Raw genomic sequence first — 20,417 nt, 5'->3', positions numbered from 1 at the left:
TGCTCCATAGATGCTGCTGCACCCGCTGAGTTCCTCCAGCAATTTTGTGTCCCTTCAATCAACTCCATTTACACCTCACGCTGCCCCGGCAAGGCCAGCAGCACAACCAAGGACCAGTCGCACCCCGGCCATCCCTCTTCTCCCCTCTCCCATCGGGCAAAAGCTATAGAAGTGTGAAAAACGCACACCTCCAGATTCAGGGACAGTTTCTTCCCAGCTGTTATCAGGCAACTGAATCATCTTATGGTAACCAGAGAGCAGTGCTGAACTACTGAACCCTGTCTGTTGGACCTGCGGATTAACTTCGATCGGACTTGACTGGCTTTACCTTGCACTAAAAGTTATTCGCTTATCGTGTATCTGTACACTGTGAATGACTCGATTGTAATCATTCCGCTGACTGGTTAGCATGCAACAAAAGCTTTTCACCGTACCTCGGTACACATGACAATAAACCAAACTGAACTGAAGAAGGACCGCCGTGAGAGAGAGGAGGGGAGAACAAAGGAGGACCTGGCACGGGATACTTTGTAACTATGTCAGCGCCCTTTATGTGGCCACTCTTTGCATACCTTGGGTATGAAAAACAATGAATCTCACTGTGACAATAGAGTATCATTCATTCATTCATTGACACATTCATTCATTCGTTCCTTCGTTCAACAATAATGGTAAAATTGCAGCCGGGGCCAGCTGCCAGAGGCAGCCGTTTACACAACGTTGTCCACGCTCGGATAATTACCTCCTCGTCGTTCGGATCCACTACTGTTTCATCGTAAACCCGCTGGTTCTCGATCGTCTTCGGGACTGCTTTTGGCGGAGCCTTAAACCAAAATTCACAACCATGTTACACACTTGCATGCATGCGAGTGACAATTGTATCACGAGCATTAACAATTAATCCAAATTCTCACTGGCTGTCTTCTGTGCCAGTAACATTACATCGGATGTGACGGTGAGCCTCCAGTCAACTCTCCTGGCTGCATTCCATCACCTCTACACCAGTCCTGAAAACATGCAATGATCCAGCCTGCGCTATATATATACACAAGGCAGAGAATGATGATGGACGATTGTTCTTGGTTGAAAGACTGTTAATGGTGTATCACAGGACTCAGTGTGGGATCCTTATGTCCCCTTGCCCAAAAAACCCCACATTTCCAGCCTCAACGACTACCGGCCAGTCGCACTCACACCAGTGGTGATGAAGTGTTTTGAAAAACTGGTCCGGGGTCACATCACATCACTCCTGCCCCGAAGCTTTGACCCCCACCAGTTTGCGTACAGAGCGAATAGATCTGCAGAGGACGCTGTAGCCACAGCTCTCCATGCTGCACTGTCCCACCTGGAGCAGCGGGGGAGCTACGTGCGGATGCTCTTTGTGGACTACAGCTCTGCCTTTAATACCATCCTTCCCCACAAACTGGTGGACAAACTGGGGGACTTGGGACTTCCACACTCCACCTGCATGTGGATAAATAGCTTCCTGTCGGGTCGCAGCCAGAGAGTCAGAGTGGGCCATCACACATCCACGGCCCTCAGCCTCAGTACCGGCTCTCCACAGGGCTGCGTGCTGAGCCCCCTGCTCTACACCATCTACACACATGACTGCATCCCCGCCCACCACAGAAACACCATTGTCAAATTTGCGGATGACACTACGGTGGTGGGACTCATCTCCGGGGGGGACGAGTACGCCTACCGGGATGAGGTGGAGCAGCTGACAGTGTGGTGTGGAGAAAATAACCTGCTCCTTAACACCTTAAAGACCAAGGAGATAATAATAGACTTCAGGAAGAATAAAACGGACATGGTACCATTAATTATCAGAGGGGACTGTGTGGAGAGGGTGGCGGATTTCCGCTTCCTGGGAATCCATATTGAGGAGGACCTGACGTGGAGCGTGAACACCTCTGCGCTGCTGAAAAAGGTCCAGCAGAGACTGCACTTCCTGAGGGTGCTCAGGAAGAATAACATCACTCAGAGACTGCTGCTGTCCTTTTATCGGTGCTCCATTGAGAGCCTCCTAACATACTGTGTATGCGTATGGTACACCAGCTGCACAGCGGCTCAGAGGAAAGCGCTCCAGAGGGCCATTGACAACGCCCAGAGGATTGTCGGATGCCCTCTCCTTACCTTGGAGGACTTACACAGTTCCCGCTGCATCAAAAAATCCCAGAGTATTATAAAGGACATTTCCCACCCCGGACACTCCCTGTTTGAACTGTTACCGTCAGGCAGACGGTACAGATCTACAAGGACAAGGACAAACAGACTTAAAAACAGTTTTTACCCCACTGCTATAAAGGCACTAAATGTAGCCGCCAAGGAACGCAGGGGCGATACATACATACATGAAATCGACAGAAGGATGTAGGGCTGGGTGTTTATGCGTGCTATTTTTATGATATTTATTTTAGTTGTTTATCTTTTTAACTATTTTACTTTGTATGTATCGTTAGCTTTTAGAAATGTTTGAATGGTGCACTGACTGGCTGACATTTTACAATTTCGTTGTACATGGTTCATGTTACAATGACAATAAAGAAACTATTCTATTCTATTACTCTCTGTACGATGTATTAACGATTTAGATAGGAATGGTGAAGACCAGTAGGTTGGCAGATAACTGAAAGACTGGTGTTGATAGTGAGGAGACTGAGGTTACAGGAAGATACTGATCAGTTGGTAAAATAGTCAGAGCAATGGCAAATGGAATGTCATTCTAATAGGTGTGAGGACATGCACTTTCAGAGGGCCAGTAAAGGTAGGAAATGTACAATGAACGGTAAATTTATGGAATGTATTGAGGAACAGGGGTACGTTGGCATACAAAGCCAAGGTTCCTGAAAGTGGCAGCATAGACAGATAAAAGGTGATACAGGATACGAAGCTTCATTAGTTGCAACACAGAATTTGAAAGCAGTAAAATTATAATGCAACGTTATAAAACAATGGTTAGACCATAGATAGGAGCACGGTACACAGTTCTCCCATGAAGCCATAGGAGTAAGGGTTAAAGCCCTGTCCCACGGTACGAGTTCATTCCAAGAGCTCTCCCGAGTTTAAAAAAAATCAAACTCGTGGTAAGCATGGAGAATGAACGTAGCGGGTACATCGGAGCTCGGGGACGTCACTTAGTGGCTCGTAACACTAACGGCAGGTACTTGGGAAGACTCGCTAACGGCAGGTAATCACGGAAAGACTCGTGAAGATTTTTCAACATGTTGAAAAATGTCCACGAGAGCCCCGAGTACCGACGAGTGGCCATTACCGTAAATCTCTGAGTTCGAATCAGGGCAAACTCAGGAGAGCTCTTGGAATGAACTCGTACCGTGGAACAGGGGTATTAGGAAGGCCATGACTTCACTGGACAAGGTGCAGAAGAATCCAACAGGATTTTGCCCGTGATGAAACATCTCAATTATGAGGCAAGGCTGGATAAGACGGATGTGTTTTCCTCAAAGAGCAGAGACGGCTGATAAAAGGGGTTTTACATAATTTTGAGAGACAAACGGGGTAAAAAGTAGCAGTTATTTCCCTGGAACATAGGTCAAAAACTAGATAACGTAGGTCTAGGATAAGAGTGAAAGAGTTTAGAGGGGATCAGGGGAAGAAGCTTTGCCACCCCTAAGGTGATTGGAATCTGGAACGGACTGCCTGTGGGGATGATGGGGGTAGCATTGCAAAGGCATCAGGACGGGCACTTGAAACAGCAATGCAGAGGGCTAGGGATCACGTCATAGAGTCATACTCATGGCAATATGCCATTTGGCCCAACTCACCCATACTGACCTGATACCATACTGAATAGGACGTTCTTTGAGAAAGGAGATGAGGAATTTCTTTAGTCAGAAGGTGGTGAATCTGTGGGATTCTTTGCCAGACGGCCAACTCAGTGGATATTTTTAAGGCAGAGATAGATAGATTCTTGATTAGTACAGGTGTCAGAGGTCATGGGGAGATGGCAGGAGAATGGGGTTAGGAGGGAGAGATAGATCAGCCACAATTCAATGACGGAGTCGACTTGATGGACTGAATGGCCTAATTCTACTATTCCTTATGAGTTCTGACCAAGATGCCCCATCTACACTAGTCCCATCTGCCCTCATTTGGTCCTCTAAACCAAGGCGCCACAGAAGCAGATCTACAATAATCTATTACAATCGTTCCACAATTTAAATCCTCTACTCCACATGTATCTATACACTGTGAATGGATCGATGGTAATCATGTATTGTCTTTCCGCTGACTGGATAGCACGCAACAAAAGCACGCAACACTGTACCTCGGTACACGTGACAATAAACAAAACTAAACTGGGCAAAGGGAATGAGTGAATTATAGGTAACTGATGATCAACATGGATTTGGTGGGCCGAAGGGCCTGTTTTTGAGTCCAAAACTTTTGCTATCTGTTATTACATTTCTTGCAAATTAACTCTTAACCTATTTTATCCTTTAACTTTTGTACACCTCTCGAAAATGTTCACAGCCACCTGGCTCACCATTAACGCTGTTGGTCTTTTCTTCAAACCTGACACCATTTACTTCTCAGCCTCCTGGAGTCTTTATTTCTCAATGAAGCATAACCTTGTCAAGAATTGCAAAATACTTTCTTGAAATATTGTCCACTTTTCAAATACTGCCTTGACCTTTCGTAGATTTTAGAACCACAAAGTGATACAGCACGGAAACAGACCCTTCGGCCCAACCTGCCCATGCTGATCAAGATGCCCCATCTATGCCAGTCTAGTCCATTTTTCCAGTCCACTGTGTACAATTCTACTTTCAGACCTTCGTAATTGTTCTTTCTCGCGTTTCCCGATGTTGGGGGAGTCCTGAACCAGGGGCCACAGTTTAAGAATAAGGGTGAGGCCATTTAGAACAGAGATGAGGAAAAACTTTTTCACACAGAGAGTGGTGAGTCTGTGGCATTCTCTGCCTCAGAAGGCAGTGGAGGCCAATTCTCTGGAAGCTTTCAAGAGAGTTAGATGGAGCTCTTAAAGATAGGGGAGTCAGGGGATAGGTGAGAAGGCAGGAACGGGGTACTGATTGTGGATGATCAGCCATGATCATATTGAATGGTGGTGCTGGCTTGAAGAGCCGAATGGCCTACTCCTGCACCTATTGTCTATTGTCTAAATTCAAATTGTGGACTCATGTTTCTTACACAAACTAAAATAAATGTCAAATTCTGTAATGTTGTCATGAGTGCCCCAACATCTATTATTAGGAGCCACACAGACCACTCCCACATGTGCTACTTTCCTTTGCTATTTCTCACCTTCACCCAAACCAAGATAACTTACCATTGCTGTACTGATCTCATCCTATTCTGCAAGCAACCCAACCTTTTCCTTCCTGCCTACTCATCTGAAATGTTATACCCTGGCCCAAGCTTGCTCACTGCAGGCAGTTTGGTTTAGAGATATAGCATGGAAACAGGCTTTTCAGCCCACCGCGTCCACGCCATCCATTAATCGCCCGCTCACGCGGGTTGTCCCGCTATACCCGAGGGGCAATTTACAAAAGCCAATTCATCTACAAACCCGCACGTCATTGGGATGTGGGAGGAAACCGGAGCATCCGGAGGCAACCCACGTGATCACAGGAACGTGTTTCTAGCTTCAGGTTCCTGGGAGTCAACATCTCCGATGACCTCTCTTGGACCCACAATACCTCAACTCTGATCAAGAAGGCTCACCAGCGTCTCTTCTTCCTGAGGAGACTGAAGAAGGTCCATCTGTCTCCTCAGATCCTGGTGAACTTCTACCGCTGCACCATCGAGAGCATCCTTACCAACTGCATCACAGTATGGTATGGCAACTGCTCTGTCTCCGACCGGAAGGCATTGCAGAGGGTGGTGAAAATTGCCCAACGCATCACCGGTTCCTCGCTCCCCTCCATTGAGTCTGTCCAAAGCAAGCGTTATCTGCGGAGGGCGCTCAGCATCGCCAAGGACTGCTCTCACCCCAACCATGGACTGTTTACCCTCCTACCATCCGGGAGGCGCTACAGGTCTCTCCGTTGCCGAACCAGCAGGTCCAGGAACAGCTTCTTCCCGGCGGCTGTCACTCTACTCAACAACGTACCTCGGTGACTGCCAATCACCCCCCCACCCCCCGGACACTTATTATCACTTATTATTATTTATTTAAATCATTTGCTATGTCGCTCTTCCAGGGAGATGCTAAATGCATTTCGTTGTCTCTGTACTGTACACTGACAATGACAATTAAAATTGAATCTGAATCTGAAGAACGTGCAAACTCCACACAGACGGCATCCGGGGTCAGTATCGAATCCAAGTCTCTGGTGCTGTGAGGCAGCGGCTCTCTACCTGCTGCATAACTGTGCCGCCTACATGTCAGTTTGCAGTCTCTTGTCCACAAAGGATCTGCTGAACAAGAGCGAGGCCTGAATGCTACCTTCCAGAACCACCGTACCTGCCTGACACGGTGTCACACCCTCCTAGGGTGCAGGACTGCCCAGTTGTGCAGGACCAAAGGTGCGTGACTGCGTCCTGGTAGGTGTCCAAGTACTGACAATATATCAGCCTCTGCTTCATCAACTCTGAGCTCCTTAAGCTACAAACACTGCCCTTGTACCAGCCATGGAGCACCAAGACCACAGGTAACAGCAGCAACGCTGCATGTTAAATTCTTACAGGACTGGACAGGCCAGATGCAGGAGAAATGTTCCCCATGTTGTGGGAGTCCAGAACCAGGAGTCACACTTCAAGAATAAGGGGTAGGCCATTTAGGACTGCGATGAGGACAATTTTTTTCACCCAGAGAGTTGTGAATCTGTGGAATTCTCTGCCGCAGAAGGCAGCGGAGGCCAATTCACTGGATGTATTCAAGAGAGAATTAGATTTAGCTCTTAGGGCAAACGGAATCAAGGGTAATTTGGGGGAAAGCAGAAACAGGATACTGATTCTGGATGATCAGCCATGATCGTATTGAATGGCGGTGCTGGCTCAAAGGGCCGAATGGCCTACGCCTGCACCGAGTTTCTATGTTTACCTGCCCTAACATGCCCATCTTATTGCACTTTATTTAATTAGTAATTAAGTTCTTCAATCAGCATTTTAGGAATTTCTGTTATCATTTAGGCAATGAATAGTCTTGTCAATGTACCAACTTTTGTTACACTTCTATTTTGATGCTCTAATTCAATCCTGCACCTTATAAAAAAAACAACGCAGCATGCCTGAATCACGTAATGATTTGTGCTCTGATGAAGATGATATTGCACTGGAATAACGACCATTAGCTACAGGGAGAGGCTGGACAGACTTGGGACAATCCATCAAAAACTTTTGTGGATTTGAACATCACAATTAATTTATAAATTCGTGTGATAGGAGCAGAATTAGGCCATTCGGGCCATCATGTCTACTCCGCCATTCAATCATGGCGGATCTATCGTGGACAAAAATGCTGGAGAACCTCAGCGGGTGAGGCAGCATCTATGGAGAGAAGGAATAGGCGACGTTTCGAGTCGAGACCCTTCTTCAGACCCGAAACGTCGCCTATTCCTTCTCTCCATAGATGCTGCCTCACCCGCTGAGTTTCTCCAGCATTTTCGTCTACCTTCGATTTTTCCAGCATCTGCAGTTCTTTCTTAAACATGGCTGATCTATCTCTCCCTCCTAACCCCATTCTCCTGCCTTCTCCCCATAACCCCTGACACCCGTACTAATCAAGAATCCATCTATCTCTGCCTTAAGAATATCCCTCCACAGCCTTCTGTGGCAATGAATTAGTGCACCCGTATTAATCAAATTGCCCGCTTAACTGGGACGTGAAGCTCCAGGCTCCCTGGCCCGTCCATGCACCCAAACTCCCAGCATCACCGCGCGTTCCAAACACGTATTGGGACAGTCACCTTGTCTCCGAGCGCCACTCTCTCCTTCTGCCGCTTCTTTTTGGACGCCAGTTGTTCCTGAAAAGATAAAACAAAAGCAATGTTAGAAGACGCACAACATCCACTCCCCAGCCAAAACCCGCCTGTGAGCCACAACACCCAGTCACCAGCCCGACTAGAGCCCCATCAGTTAGTTACCTCTCACAGGCATTGTTGGAGGCAGCTTGATAGGACTGTAGTTAGAGTCAGCACTCTTGCTGCCCCATGGAGAACATCAACTGCAAAGCCAGTACTACAATGGTTGAGTAGGAACAATTCTGAATGTAGGCTTGGGTTAACTATGGGGATCGATCCGAAATGTCACCTATTCCTTTTCTCCAGAGATGCTGTCTGACCCGCTGAGTTACTCCAGCATTTTGCGTCTATCTATGGGGTTGCACAAGTCAGCAAACATGTCTTTAACCCAAAAGAGTTGCATTTACGTTAAACCTTAATGAACCTTTATCAATCCTATGTCCCAAAAGGCATGAGAAGCAATGAAGCATCTTTCAACGGTACGTTCAACTCAATGGTACTTTATGGTACATGCACCGAGGTCTTTATTTGCATACAGTTCAGAAAAAGTAAGCACAATCACAGAAGCACAATCTTAGTTAAGTACAAGTTTATGTTTATGTTCAGAATTACAGCACGGAAACAGGCCCTTCGGCCCACCGGGTCCACGCCGACCAGTGATCCCAGCATATTAACATTATCTTACCCACACTAGGGACTATTTTTTTAAACATTTACCAAGCCAATTAACCTACAAACCTGTACATCTTTGGAGAGTGGGAGGAAACGGAAGCTCTCGGAGAAAACCCACGAGGTCACGGGGAGACCGTACAAATAGCACCTGTCGGGATTGAACCCGGGTCACCGGTGCAGCAAGCGCTGTAAGGCAGCAACTCTACCGTGCCCCCAAGTGTACACCGAGACAGTACACAAGATGTTTTCAAGATTCAAGTTTGAAAATTGTTATAAATGTAGTTCTTGAGCTGGCCATGAAGGCCATTGTTCTGGTGGCATTGCAGGGTCGGCCTAGTCAAGCAAAGTTGTTGGTGTCCTCCACCACCGCTCCACTTTGAAGCTTATGCTAAGAGGCTAAATGCCATGGTCACAGAACAGGAATTGCAGCAGCCAACTTGTTTGATTCCACAAATGGCCGTGGAATAATGATGAGATAATTCACTGACAATGGTTGAAGTGGCCAGGACATCTACCTGCTTTTTAGTTTAGTTTAGAGATACAGCACGGAAACAGGCCCTTCGGCCCACCGAGTCCATGCGGACCGGTGATCCCCGCTCACTAACTCTAGCTCACACACACGCACTAAGGACAATTTACTGTACAATTTTATCAAGCCAATTAGCCTACAAATCTGTTCGTCCTTGGAGTATGGGAGGAAACCGGAGCTGGAGAGAACCCACACAGGTCACAGGGAGAACGTATAAACTCCATACAGACAGCACCCGTGGTCAAGATCGAACCTGGGTCTCTGGCGCTGTGAGGCAGCAATTCTGAGCAGACTGTGCTCAGTCTGAAGAAGCGTCTCGACCTGAAACGTCACCCATTCCTTCTATTCAAAGATGCTGCCTGAACAGCATAGTTACTTCAGCATTTTGTGTCCATCTTCGGTGAAACGAGTACGATGACGAGAGGGGAGGGGGGCGTAGAGAGAGGAGATGCAAGGGTTATTTGAAGTTAGAGAAATCAATACTTTGCTTTGACAGGAATGTCACATTGTACTTCCCACTATCCTGACACACAGAAAACCTTAATTGCTTTCGAAGTAATCTTATATCTGTTCCAAAAGACACGACACAGGCTGTTTTACTAACATAGCATGTTGAAAATAACCAGAACCACCTCTTAAAAGTAACGACACTAAATGCTTAAAATGACAGCAATCCTTCCACACTCCAAAATGCAGGGTTCATGGAGGAAACTTCGCAAGGAAATTGGCTCCGTGTTCTCCAGAGATGCTCCCTGACCCGCTGAGTTACTCCAGCACTTTGTAATTTTTTATTTGTAAACTAGCATCTGCAGTTCCTTGCGCCTCTTGTTCACTGTAACAGTTCACCTATCTTTTGTTTAATTTAGTTTAGTTTAGAGATACAGCGCGGAAACAGACCCTGCAGCCCACTGTGTCCACACCAACTAGTGATCCCCGCACACTAACACTATCCTACACACACTAGGGACAATTGTACATTTACACCAAGCCAATTAACCTACAAACCTGTACATCTTCTTCTTCTTCTTCTTGCGTATGGCGTGCACAACCTACCGTTGTAGGACAACTTGTTCTATTTGATCTTATTTGATCGTGCACGCCAGGTTGATTGCATTCGTTGAAACATGGCAGACCACGTGAAGGTTGCAATCTCCCACCCCTGTACATCTTTGGAGTGTGGGAGGAAACCGAAGATCTCAGAGAAATCCCAGGTCACGGAGGGAACGTACAAATTCCGCAGACAGCACCCGTAGTCAGGAGCTCTAAGCCACAGTGCCGCCCAATTTTGTTTGGGCATTAATCTTAATTTCTTCTGCATATTCAGATTCAACTTTAATTGTCAGTGTCAGTGTACAGTACAGACAACGAAATGCAGTTAGCATCTCCCTGGAAGAGCGACATAGAATATGATTTCAATAAATAAATCTATTTACATGCATACATATCCATTTCCAAAACCGTTTACCCTTCTTTAATACCGATCCAACCCAATCTGGAAGGCTCAACACAAGCTATGTTTCAGTCGTGAGTTCCAGAAATGCATTCCAGAGCCTCACAAGCACTGCGCTAAAACCGGTTCTCCTGAACTCTGCCCCGGAGTATAATTACACTGTCAGATTATATAAATAGTATGCAAACACACTGATGCCGTTGGAAGAAACATTCACAGAAGCAAGTACACTGACTTTTCAAGAATGGCAAGGCCTCTTTACAACCCAGAAGGCTGCAGAGTCACCCTGCGAGATCTTTGGAAATCATGTCCTCTCATTGGTGAGAGTCCAACTCCAATGGCCTTAAATAAAAGGCTGGTTTCCAACACACATTGTGAGGAAACCAGGAGAACTTTGTTTACAGAGACTGATAAAACGGGAAATTGATATTTTTAGTTAAGTGTAGAGATACAGCATTGAAACAGGCCCTTTGGCCCACCAAGTCTGCGCCGACCAGCGATCGTCAGACACTAGAACTGTCCTACTCACTAGGGACAATTTACAATCTTTACTGAAACCAATTAACCTACAAACCTGTACGCCTTTCGAGTGCAGGAGGAAACCGGAGCACCTGGTGAAAACCCAGGTCACTAGCGCTGTGAGGCAGCCGCTCTACCCGCCGCACCACCATGTCGCCCCTCTGTTCCACAGCATCGACACCATCCTTCTGGATGTGATAGTAGTTCTAGACCAACTCAGGTTAACTCAGGTTACGTGCAATAGCACGCTAGTTGGATGATAAATCCTGAGCTGCCTTGTGGCCCTGTCCCATGGAACAAGTTCATTCCAAGAGCTCTCCCTAGTTTAAAAAAAATCAAACTCATGGTAAGCATGGAGAATGAATGCAGCGGGTACGTCGGAGCTCGGGGACGTCTCTTAGTGGCTCGTAACGCTAACGACAGGTACTCGCGAAGACTCGCTAACGGCAGGTAAGCTCGGGAAGACTCGTGAAGATTTGTCAACGTTGAAAAATGTTCATGAGAGCCTCGAGCCCCGAGTACCGACGAGCGGCCATTACCGTAAATCTCCGAGTTCGAATCAGGGCAAACTCGGGAGAGCTCTTGGAATGAACTCATACCGTAGGACAGGGCTATTACACCGCCGAAGCAAGTGATAACACACACTGCACCACAGCACGTGAGCTAACGGCAGATCTCGGCTTGTCTTGGATTTCACAATTCATGCCAATAGCAACAGCTGCCACTATCAGATAAAAACAGAGGAATCAAAGTCAGATGTAGCTGCTTAATTGTGACTTTATCCAAACAGCTGCCTTGCTAATGTAAAATTATAGATTATAACTGACACTAAAATCCAGGCTGGCAAATGACAAGCAGATGGGAGGACTCAGCACGTCAATAAAATCGGCGGGAGTGCAGGGAATCACGAGCTGAACTATTCAAAGCCATCAACACATCAGCCCGGAGAGGGACTCTGCACCAGGCCCTTACCTGTGGTCTGCTCGTTACTGCCCCCACTCCTGCAGCAACCACTCCCCACTCACGCTCCCCGCAATCTGTCCCCCCTCACCTCGCCCCTCACTCGCTGGCAGTGCCCTCACTCCCACATGAACACACACGCACCCTGTCTCCCCGTCACCCCTTGCGGCTGATGCTTCCCACCTTACCCCCTCACCCACAGGCAGGCTCTTGGTGTCACCTCCCTCTGCAACACGCCCCTCGCCTCCCTTCACTCTACATACCCACCTCGCCTCCACTCACTCTATTGTCACTCCCCTTACCCCTCCCTCTACATTCTCCCCTCGCCTCCCCCTCCAAACACTCCCCTTGCCTCCCCCTCCCTCCACATACCCCCATCGCCTCCCTCTTCAGGCACCTCTTCCTCTGATGTCACTTTGCTCGCCTCCCCTTCCACTACACACTCCCCTCATCTCCCCCTCTGCACACCCCTTCCCTTGCCTCCCATCCCTCTACATACTCCCCTCGCCTCCACTCACTCTATAGTCACTCCCCTCCTTCCCCCCTCCTCTACATCCACTCCTCTTCCCTCTCCTTCCCACGATACTCCTTTCCTCCCTCTACAGACACTGCCCTTGCCCCAACCCCCATCTTCTATATGCACTGCTCTCCCCCTACATGCACTCCACCCCTCCTCTCCACATTTCCTCTCCTGTGCTTCCCACTCCAACACTGCTGGCCTTTCCCCGCCCTCCCTTCTCCCTCCAGCAGCTCGCCATCCTCCAGCACTCTCCTCACTTTCCCTGCACCAACAGAGAACCCTCCTCGGAGCCCAGAGCGTCACCCATCCCACCTGCCAACTGGGATCTGAGCCCAACTTCTCCCCCCTCCCCATCCCAAAGGCAACCATTGCGATTCCAAACTAAATCTAATGTGGCACAAATTAGATTTCACTCCATTTGTTCCCTGGAGAATGAACCAATGTTCCCCCCTTGCCTTTAACCCTTTCCCTTCTGCTACCCAGGTGCACACTCTCTCCTATCAATCCCTTGGTTACTCGACAAAAGAGCCCAAAGTGCTGGAGTAACTCCGCGGGTCCTGTAGCATCTCTGGAGAACATGGATGGGTGACGTTTCGGGTCGAGGCCCTTCTTCAGACTTTAGTTACTCTAAAAGATTTGGGAGACGTGATATCCCACACAAAGCTGTGCTGACTATCTCTAACTAGTTCTTGTCAACCATCTGCTGCTAGATCCCGTCCCTCAGACCCCCCCCCCCCCCCCTTCAGTAGCTTTCCCACTGATTTCAGACTCACCGGCCTGTAGTTCCCGACCTTGTACTTCCTGCTTTTCTTTAAAAAATGGCACAACACCAGCTACCCTCCAGCCTTCCTGAACATCACATAGCTAAATAGAGTTGACAGAGCCCTAGTGAGACCACACCTGGAGTATTGTGTGCAGTTTTGGTCCCCTAATTTGAGGAAGGACATTCTTGCTATTGAGGACTGCAGCATAGGTTTACAAGGTTAATTCCCGGGATGGCGGGACTGTCATATGCCGAGAGAATGGAGCAGCTGTTCTTGTACACTCTGGAATTTAGAAGGATGAGATGATATCTCATTGAAACATATAAGATTGTTAAGGGCTTGGACACGCTAGAGGCAGGAAACATGTTCCCGATGTTGGGGGAGTCCAGAACCAGAGGCCACCTGGTTCTGGACTCCTTTAAGAATAAGGGGTAAGCCATTTAGAACGGAGATGAGGGAACACTTTTTCACACAGAGAGTTATGAGTGTGGAATTCTCTGCCTCAGAGAGCGGTGGAGGCCGGTTCTCTGGATACTTTCAAGAGAGAGCTAGATAGGGTTCTTGAAGATAGCGGAGTCAGGGGATATGGGGTGAAGGCAGGAACGGGGTACTGATTGGGGATGATCAGCCATGATCACATTGAATGGCGGTGCTGGCTCGAAGGACCAAATGGCCTACTCCTGCACCTATTGTCTATTATCTATTACCTCTGCACGGACCTCCAGTTTCAGTCTGAGGAATGTTCCAGACTCAAACTATGTAAATATCTCTCCACAAACTATGACTCCTCCAGCAGTCTGTTTCGTTGCTCAAGATTCTAGCATTGGCAGTGTCTTGTGTCTCCGCAATTTCTCTCCACAAGATCAGAAACTGACTCTAATCTCAATGTTGATATTCGCAAAAATGCTGGAGTAACTCAGAGGGAACTGGCAACATCTCTGGAGAAAAGGAGTGGGTGACGTTTCAGGTCAAGACCCTTCTTCATGCCATTTTGTGTCGATCTTCGGTGTAAACTAGCATCTGCAGTTCCTTCCTACACTAATCTCAATGCTCCCCACTCCAGATCCCACCTCCCTTGTCCTAACCACTGATCTTATTGATCCACAACACTCCGTTCATTCTGACCCCGGCCCCTAGTGGTCCCTGAACTCCCCCCCCCCCATCCTGACCCAACGCAGTAAACTCTGACCCCTGATCCCATTGACCACAGACTCCTCCCTCAGCCAGTCCCCTAATACATTGAACTCTTGACTCCTGATGTGATGACCGCAAAACCCTTTGATTCCAGAACCCACTGACCTCTGATCCCATTGACCCGAGCCCTTTGACGCTGATCCCATTGACCCGAGCCTTTTGACCTTTGACTGATCCCATTGACCCCAGAGCCCTTTGAACCCTGATCCCTCTGACCCCAGATCCTATTTATAATTGACCCCTGATCCCAGTGCCCCCTGACCCGTGCCCCTGATCCCAGTGCCCCCTGAACCGTGCCCCCTGACCCCAGTGCCCCCTGACCCCAGTGCCCCGTGCCCCTGATCCCAGTGCCCCCTGAACCCAGTGCCCCTGATTCCAGTGCCCCCTGACCCCAGAGCCCCGTGACCCCAGTGCCCCTGATCCCAGTGCCCCCTGACCCCAGTGCCCCTGACCCCAGTGCCCCCTGATCCCAGTGCCCCTGATCCCAGTGCCCCCTGAACCCAGTGCCCCTGATCCGTGCCCCCTGACCCCAGTGCCCCCTGACCCCAGTGACCCCTGACCTTGCGCTGGAGCCGCCTCCACCTCTGATACATCAGTTGTCGCCGCTGCTTGTTCTTGATCTCGGACACGTTGAAGTTTGGCGGGAACTGGAGCTCCGGGGCCGCCGGCTGCGGCTCAGGCTCAGGCTGCGGGGCCACGGGCTCGGCCTCCGCCTCCCGCCGCTTCTTCCCCTTGGCCTTGGCCTTCGCCTTGCCCTTGTTCACCGTGATCATCGCCTCCATGCCGCCGCGAGCGAATAGCCGCTTCCGCTAATGGCCGCCCCCAGCCGCTCCAACTTCCGCTTCCTGGAGAAGCCCCTCCCCCCCCCACCACCATCACCATCCCGGGCGCGCGCTGACGTCACCGCTCCGCACTGCCACCTGGCGGCGTCTGAGTGACCGGCAGCTCCACAAGCTTCACTAGTTTCCGATACAACAATACAATACCATTTATTGTCATTTGAGCCTCAGTGAGCTCAAACGAAATTCTGTTTCCACAGCCATACAAACAAAGACAATTTCCTACAGACATACACACAATTTAATTCACACAAACATCCATCACAGTGGACCCACTGTGATGGAAGGCAAAGTATTTTCTCTCCCCTGTTCTCCATGTCTCTCCCGATGTCCAAGCCCCAGGCGGGCGATGCTAAGTCCCACGGCCATTTTAGGCCGTGCCGGGCGATTTACGTTCCGCTCCCGGTCTAAAAGTCACAACGTTGGAGCCCCCAGTGGGCGCTGTAATGTCCCACGGCCATGAAGCCGTGCCAGGCGATGTACGTCCCCGCTCCGGGTCGTTCCAACCCCACAACACGGGCTGGAGAAGTCGCGTTGCGGGAGCTCCGGGAAGCGGTCTCTCCCCCCGGACCCGCGAGCTCCCGATGTCCCACTCCACCGGACCTGCGGCTGCGTTGCTGGAGCCTCCGAGCCCCAGGAGTCGAGTCGCAGCAGCGAGTCACCACCGCTCCCCATGCTCCGAGGCCGGCCAGCCCCACGATGGTGAGTAGTCCGCAGCTCCGCAGTCTCCCGAGCCCCCGGGTCGTTCAGGTTGGAGGCCGCTCCACGGTGCTAGGCCCCAACGACAACGGAGACGCGACAGGGAAAAGATCGGGTCTCCCAGACAGCTAAGAGATTTTAAACAGTTTCCCCCTCCCCGCCCCCCACATATACACATTTAAAACCAGTATTAAAAAAAACACCAACACAACATTTAACTAGACAAAAAATAAAAAAAAGACAGACAGGCTGTAGGGGCCGCTGCAACGGGTAAGTCGCGCCGCTGCATTCCAGGGGCACAATTAGGCCATTCGGCCCATCGAATCTCCTCCAGCATTCAATCGCGGCTGATCTATCTTTCCCTCTCAACCCCATTCTCCTGCCTTCTTCACATAACATCGGCTCGGTGGCGCAGCGGTAGAGTTGCTGCCTCACAGCACCAGAGACCTGGGTTGGATCCTGACTACGGGTGCTGTCTGTGTGGAGTTTGCTCGTTCCCCCCCTTGACCTGCGTTGGTTTTCTCCGGGTGCTCCGGTTTCCTCCCACATTCCAAAGACATACAGGTTTGTAGGTTAATTGGCGTGGTGTAAATATAAATTGTCCCGAGTGTGTGCAGGGTAGTGTTAGTGTGAAAGGATCGCTGGTCGGCATGGACCCGGTGGGCCGAATGGCCTGTTTCCACGCTGTATCTCTAAACTAAACTAAATCCCTGACACCCGTACTAATCAAGAATCTATCTATCTCTGCCTTTAAAATATCCATTGACTTGACCTCCACAGCCTTCTGTGGCAATGAATTCCACAGATTCACCACCCTCTGACTGAAGAAATTACTCATCTCCTTCTTAAAGGAACGTCCATTTATTCCGAGGCTGTGACCTCTGGTCTCCGACTCTCCCACTAGTGGAAACATCCTCTCCACATCCACTCTATCCAGACCTTTCACTATTTGGTTCTCTTCGGTTTTGGTACCTCAGAGAAAGTGTTTTGCAGGGTTAGGTTTGCTGGCTCTTGCTTCTGCAGGGGTAGAGATGTTGACCCTCGCATTGACGCAGGAGAAAGACATTTTGCCATTTCCTTCTAGATGTGGAAAGGATGTTTCCACTAGTGGGATCGTCTAGGACCAGAGGTCATAGCCTCAGAAGTGAAGGATATTCATTTCTGAAGGAGATGAGGAGGAATTTCTTTAGTCAGAGGGTGGTGAATCTGTGGAATTCATTGCCAAGTCAATGGATATGTTTAAGGCAGAGATAGATATATTCTTGACTAGGCTAAGTGGGACCCGTTGGGTCCCAGCATCACACGGGAGGGCTGGTCACCAACGCAACATTCCACCTCTCCACCAATTCCAATATTGCTCGCCAGTGGGGGGGGCTGTCTTTTGCGCTAATATGGGTGTTGGGGGCCGAAGGTACTGGTTTCCAGAGAGCTAGTATAGACATTGTGAGCCGAATGGATTCTTGGGCTGGCATCAAACTGTTGCAACGATTTTAAAGCCAAGCCACGGCAAACAATTGGGCTGCAGCCACCTGACAACCAAAATTCATTTTGTGAACACAAACTTTAAAAAAAGGTGTGGCAAACAATTGGGCTGCAACCACCTGACAACCAAAATTCATTTTGTGAACACAAACTTGTTAAAAAAGGCAAGGCAAACAATTGGGCTGCAGCCCTGGAGTAGACGTGCGTTCAGTGTTATTCGCAGCTCAGAGAGCCGTGATCCTCTCGCTTCCTGGGTCTGGCAGGAGTGAGGGACTACACTTCCAGGTTTTATAGTCCCTCCCCCCTGCCGCCAGCGGGGGCAGCAGAGAGAATGGAATTTTTTTTAAAAACATTAATATATCTCTGATTTTTCATTGATGGGAAAAATCCTCCGGTCCCGGAAGGCGGAGGGGGGCTTTGAATGAGGTGGCCAAAAATGACGGCTGTAGGTGGCGGCGTTCTCTCGGAAATCGCAGCACAGTGGGCCAAAAGCAGTCAAGATCAGACTTTTAGTAATATAGATTAGTACGGGTGTCAGGGGTGTGGGGAGAAGGCAGGAGAATGGGGTTAGGAGGGAGAGATAGATCAGCCGTGATTGAATGCGGAGTAGACGATGGGTCAAATGGCCTAATTCTGCTCCAATCACATGATCTTATAATCTAATGACCTTCTAAACCTTCCATGTACCTGTCCACATACGTTTTAAATGTTGTAATGGTCCCTGCCTCAACGACCCCCTCCGGCTGCTCGTTCCATACATCCACCACCATCTGTGCGAAATAGTTACCCCTCAGGTTCCTATTAAATTTGCCGGGTTTAATGGCATCTCAGATATATTGTTGATATAAAAATCTGGTTGTTATGTGATCTAGAATGCGTTACTTGGAAAGATGGTGGTAATGGAATGGAGTCATACAGAGTGGAAACAAGTTCATAACAAGAGGAGTTGAGTATATGAGCAAAGAGGTCATTCTGCAGTTGTACAGGGCCCTAGTGAGACCACACCTGGAGTATTGTGTGCAGTTTTGGCCTCAAAATTTGAGGAAGGACATTCTTGCTATTGAGGGAATGCAGCATAGGTTCACAAGGTTAATTCCTGGGATGGCGGGACTGTCATATATTGATAGAATGGAGCGGCTGGGCTTGTACACTCTGGAGTTTAGAAGGATGAGAGGAGAGCTTATTGAAAAATATAAGATTGTTAAGGGTTTGGACACACTAGAGGCAGGAAACATTTTTCCAATGTTGGGGGAGTCCAGAACCAGGGTCCACAGATTAAGAATAAGGGGTAAACCATTTAGAACGGTTGAGGAAACATTTTTTCACACAGAGAGTTGTGAGTCTGTGGAATTCTCTGCCTCAGAGGGCGGTGGAGGCCGGTTCACTGGAAAATTTCAAGAGAGAGCTAGATAGGGCTCTTGAAGATAGCGGAGTCAGGAGATATGGGGATAAGGCAAAAACGGGGTTCTGAATGTGGATGATCAGCCATGATCACATTGAATGGCAATGCTGGCTTGAAGGGCCGAATGGCCTATTCCTGCACCTATTGTCTATTGTCTATCAACACAACTTGCCCATGCCGTCCAAGATGCCCCATCTACGCTAGTCCCACATGCCCACATTTGGCCCATATCCCTCTAAACCTGTCCTATCCATGTACCATGTTCTAGATGTTGTGATAGTACCTGCTTGAACTACCTCTTCCGGCAGCTCATTCCATACACCCACCATCATCTTGGTGAAAAAGTTACCCATTAGGTTCCTATTAAATCTTTCCTCTCTCACCTTTAACTTATGTTCTCTAGTTCGTGTATCCCCTACTCTGGGTAAAAGATTGTACATTCATCCTATCTATTCATCTCATGAGTTTATAAGATCACCCAACCTCTTGCTCTCAAAGGAATAAAGTCCTAGCCTGCTCAACCTCTCCCCGTTTCTCAGGCCCTTGGGTCCTGGCAACAGCCTTGTGAATCTCTCTGCACTCTTTCCAGCTTAATAACATCCTTCCCACAGCAGGGTGACCAAAACTGAAGACAAGACTCCAAGCGTGGCCTCACCAGCGTCTTGAAGGGGATGAGGAGGGATAGTGGGAGAAATGGATGTGTATCGAAGAGGGGAGACCATTCCCTCCACAGATGCTGCCTGACCCTCTGTTCCTCCAGCACTTTGTGTTTTGCTCCAGATTCCAGCATCCACAGTTCCATTTGACTTCCCTTTATTCTGGTCACGGCAAGTTCATGAGTGAATGGAATGTCTCACTAGTGTTTGGAAATTCTGGTCCAATATCCTCTTAGAAATCCAAAACTATTCCCAGAATACATCACTTTTATTTATTTTGAAGACCAAGTCAGCGGTTTCTACTTGAATGCAATGAAATAAATGGACATGAATATGGGCCAAATGTGGGCAGATGGGGCATCTTGATGGGGCATCTTGGTTGGGATGGATGAGTTGGCTGAAGGTCCTGTTTCCGTGCTGTTTGACCTATGGCCTCTATGAAATGGAACTAGCTTTGTGGTCGGCATGGAAAGTTGGGCTGAAGGGTCTGTTTCCGTTCTGTATGACTATGACTCTAAATAGTGTAGAACCTTACAGAATTTACATAGAAACAGAGAAAATAGGTGTAGGAGTGGGCCATTCGGCCCTTCGAGCCAGCACCGCCATTCAACGACTGATCATCCAGAATCAGTACCCCGTTCGTGCTTTTTCCCCACATCCCATGATTCCGTCTTCCAGATGGAGTAGTTGAGCTCAGTTTAGGGATACAGCTTGGAAACAGGCCCTTCGGCTCACCGAATCCGCACCGACCAGCGATCCACGCACATTAACACTATCCCACACGC

General features: G+C 48.8%; 1 protein-coding gene across 1 annotated transcript in view; it reads right to left on the bottom strand.

Annotated features, from left to right (window-relative positions):
• The window catches only part of rpf1 (ribosome production factor 1 homolog), a 30,091-nt gene extending 14,704 nt beyond the window's left edge, over positions 1-15,387 (bottom strand). Inside the window, exons 1-3 of the mRNA XM_033029082.1 lie at positions 15,115-15,387; positions 7,893-7,949; positions 743-823 (exon numbers count right to left, since the gene is read on the bottom strand). Coding sequence (XP_032884973.1) covers positions 743-823; positions 7,893-7,949; positions 15,115-15,336 — 360 coding nt within the window. The 5' untranslated portion in view covers positions 15,337-15,387. The remainder of the gene's footprint in view (positions 1-742; positions 824-7,892; positions 7,950-15,114) is intronic.
• Between the last annotated feature and the right edge of the window lie 5,030 nt (positions 15,388-20,417).

Source organism: Amblyraja radiata, chromosome 10, assembly GCF_010909765.2.
Source record: "Amblyraja radiata isolate CabotCenter1 chromosome 10, sAmbRad1.1.pri, whole genome shotgun sequence".
Taxonomy (NCBI): domain Eukaryota; kingdom Metazoa; phylum Chordata; class Chondrichthyes; order Rajiformes; family Rajidae; genus Amblyraja; species Amblyraja radiata.
This window is presented reverse-complemented; position numbering and strand designations above follow the sequence as displayed.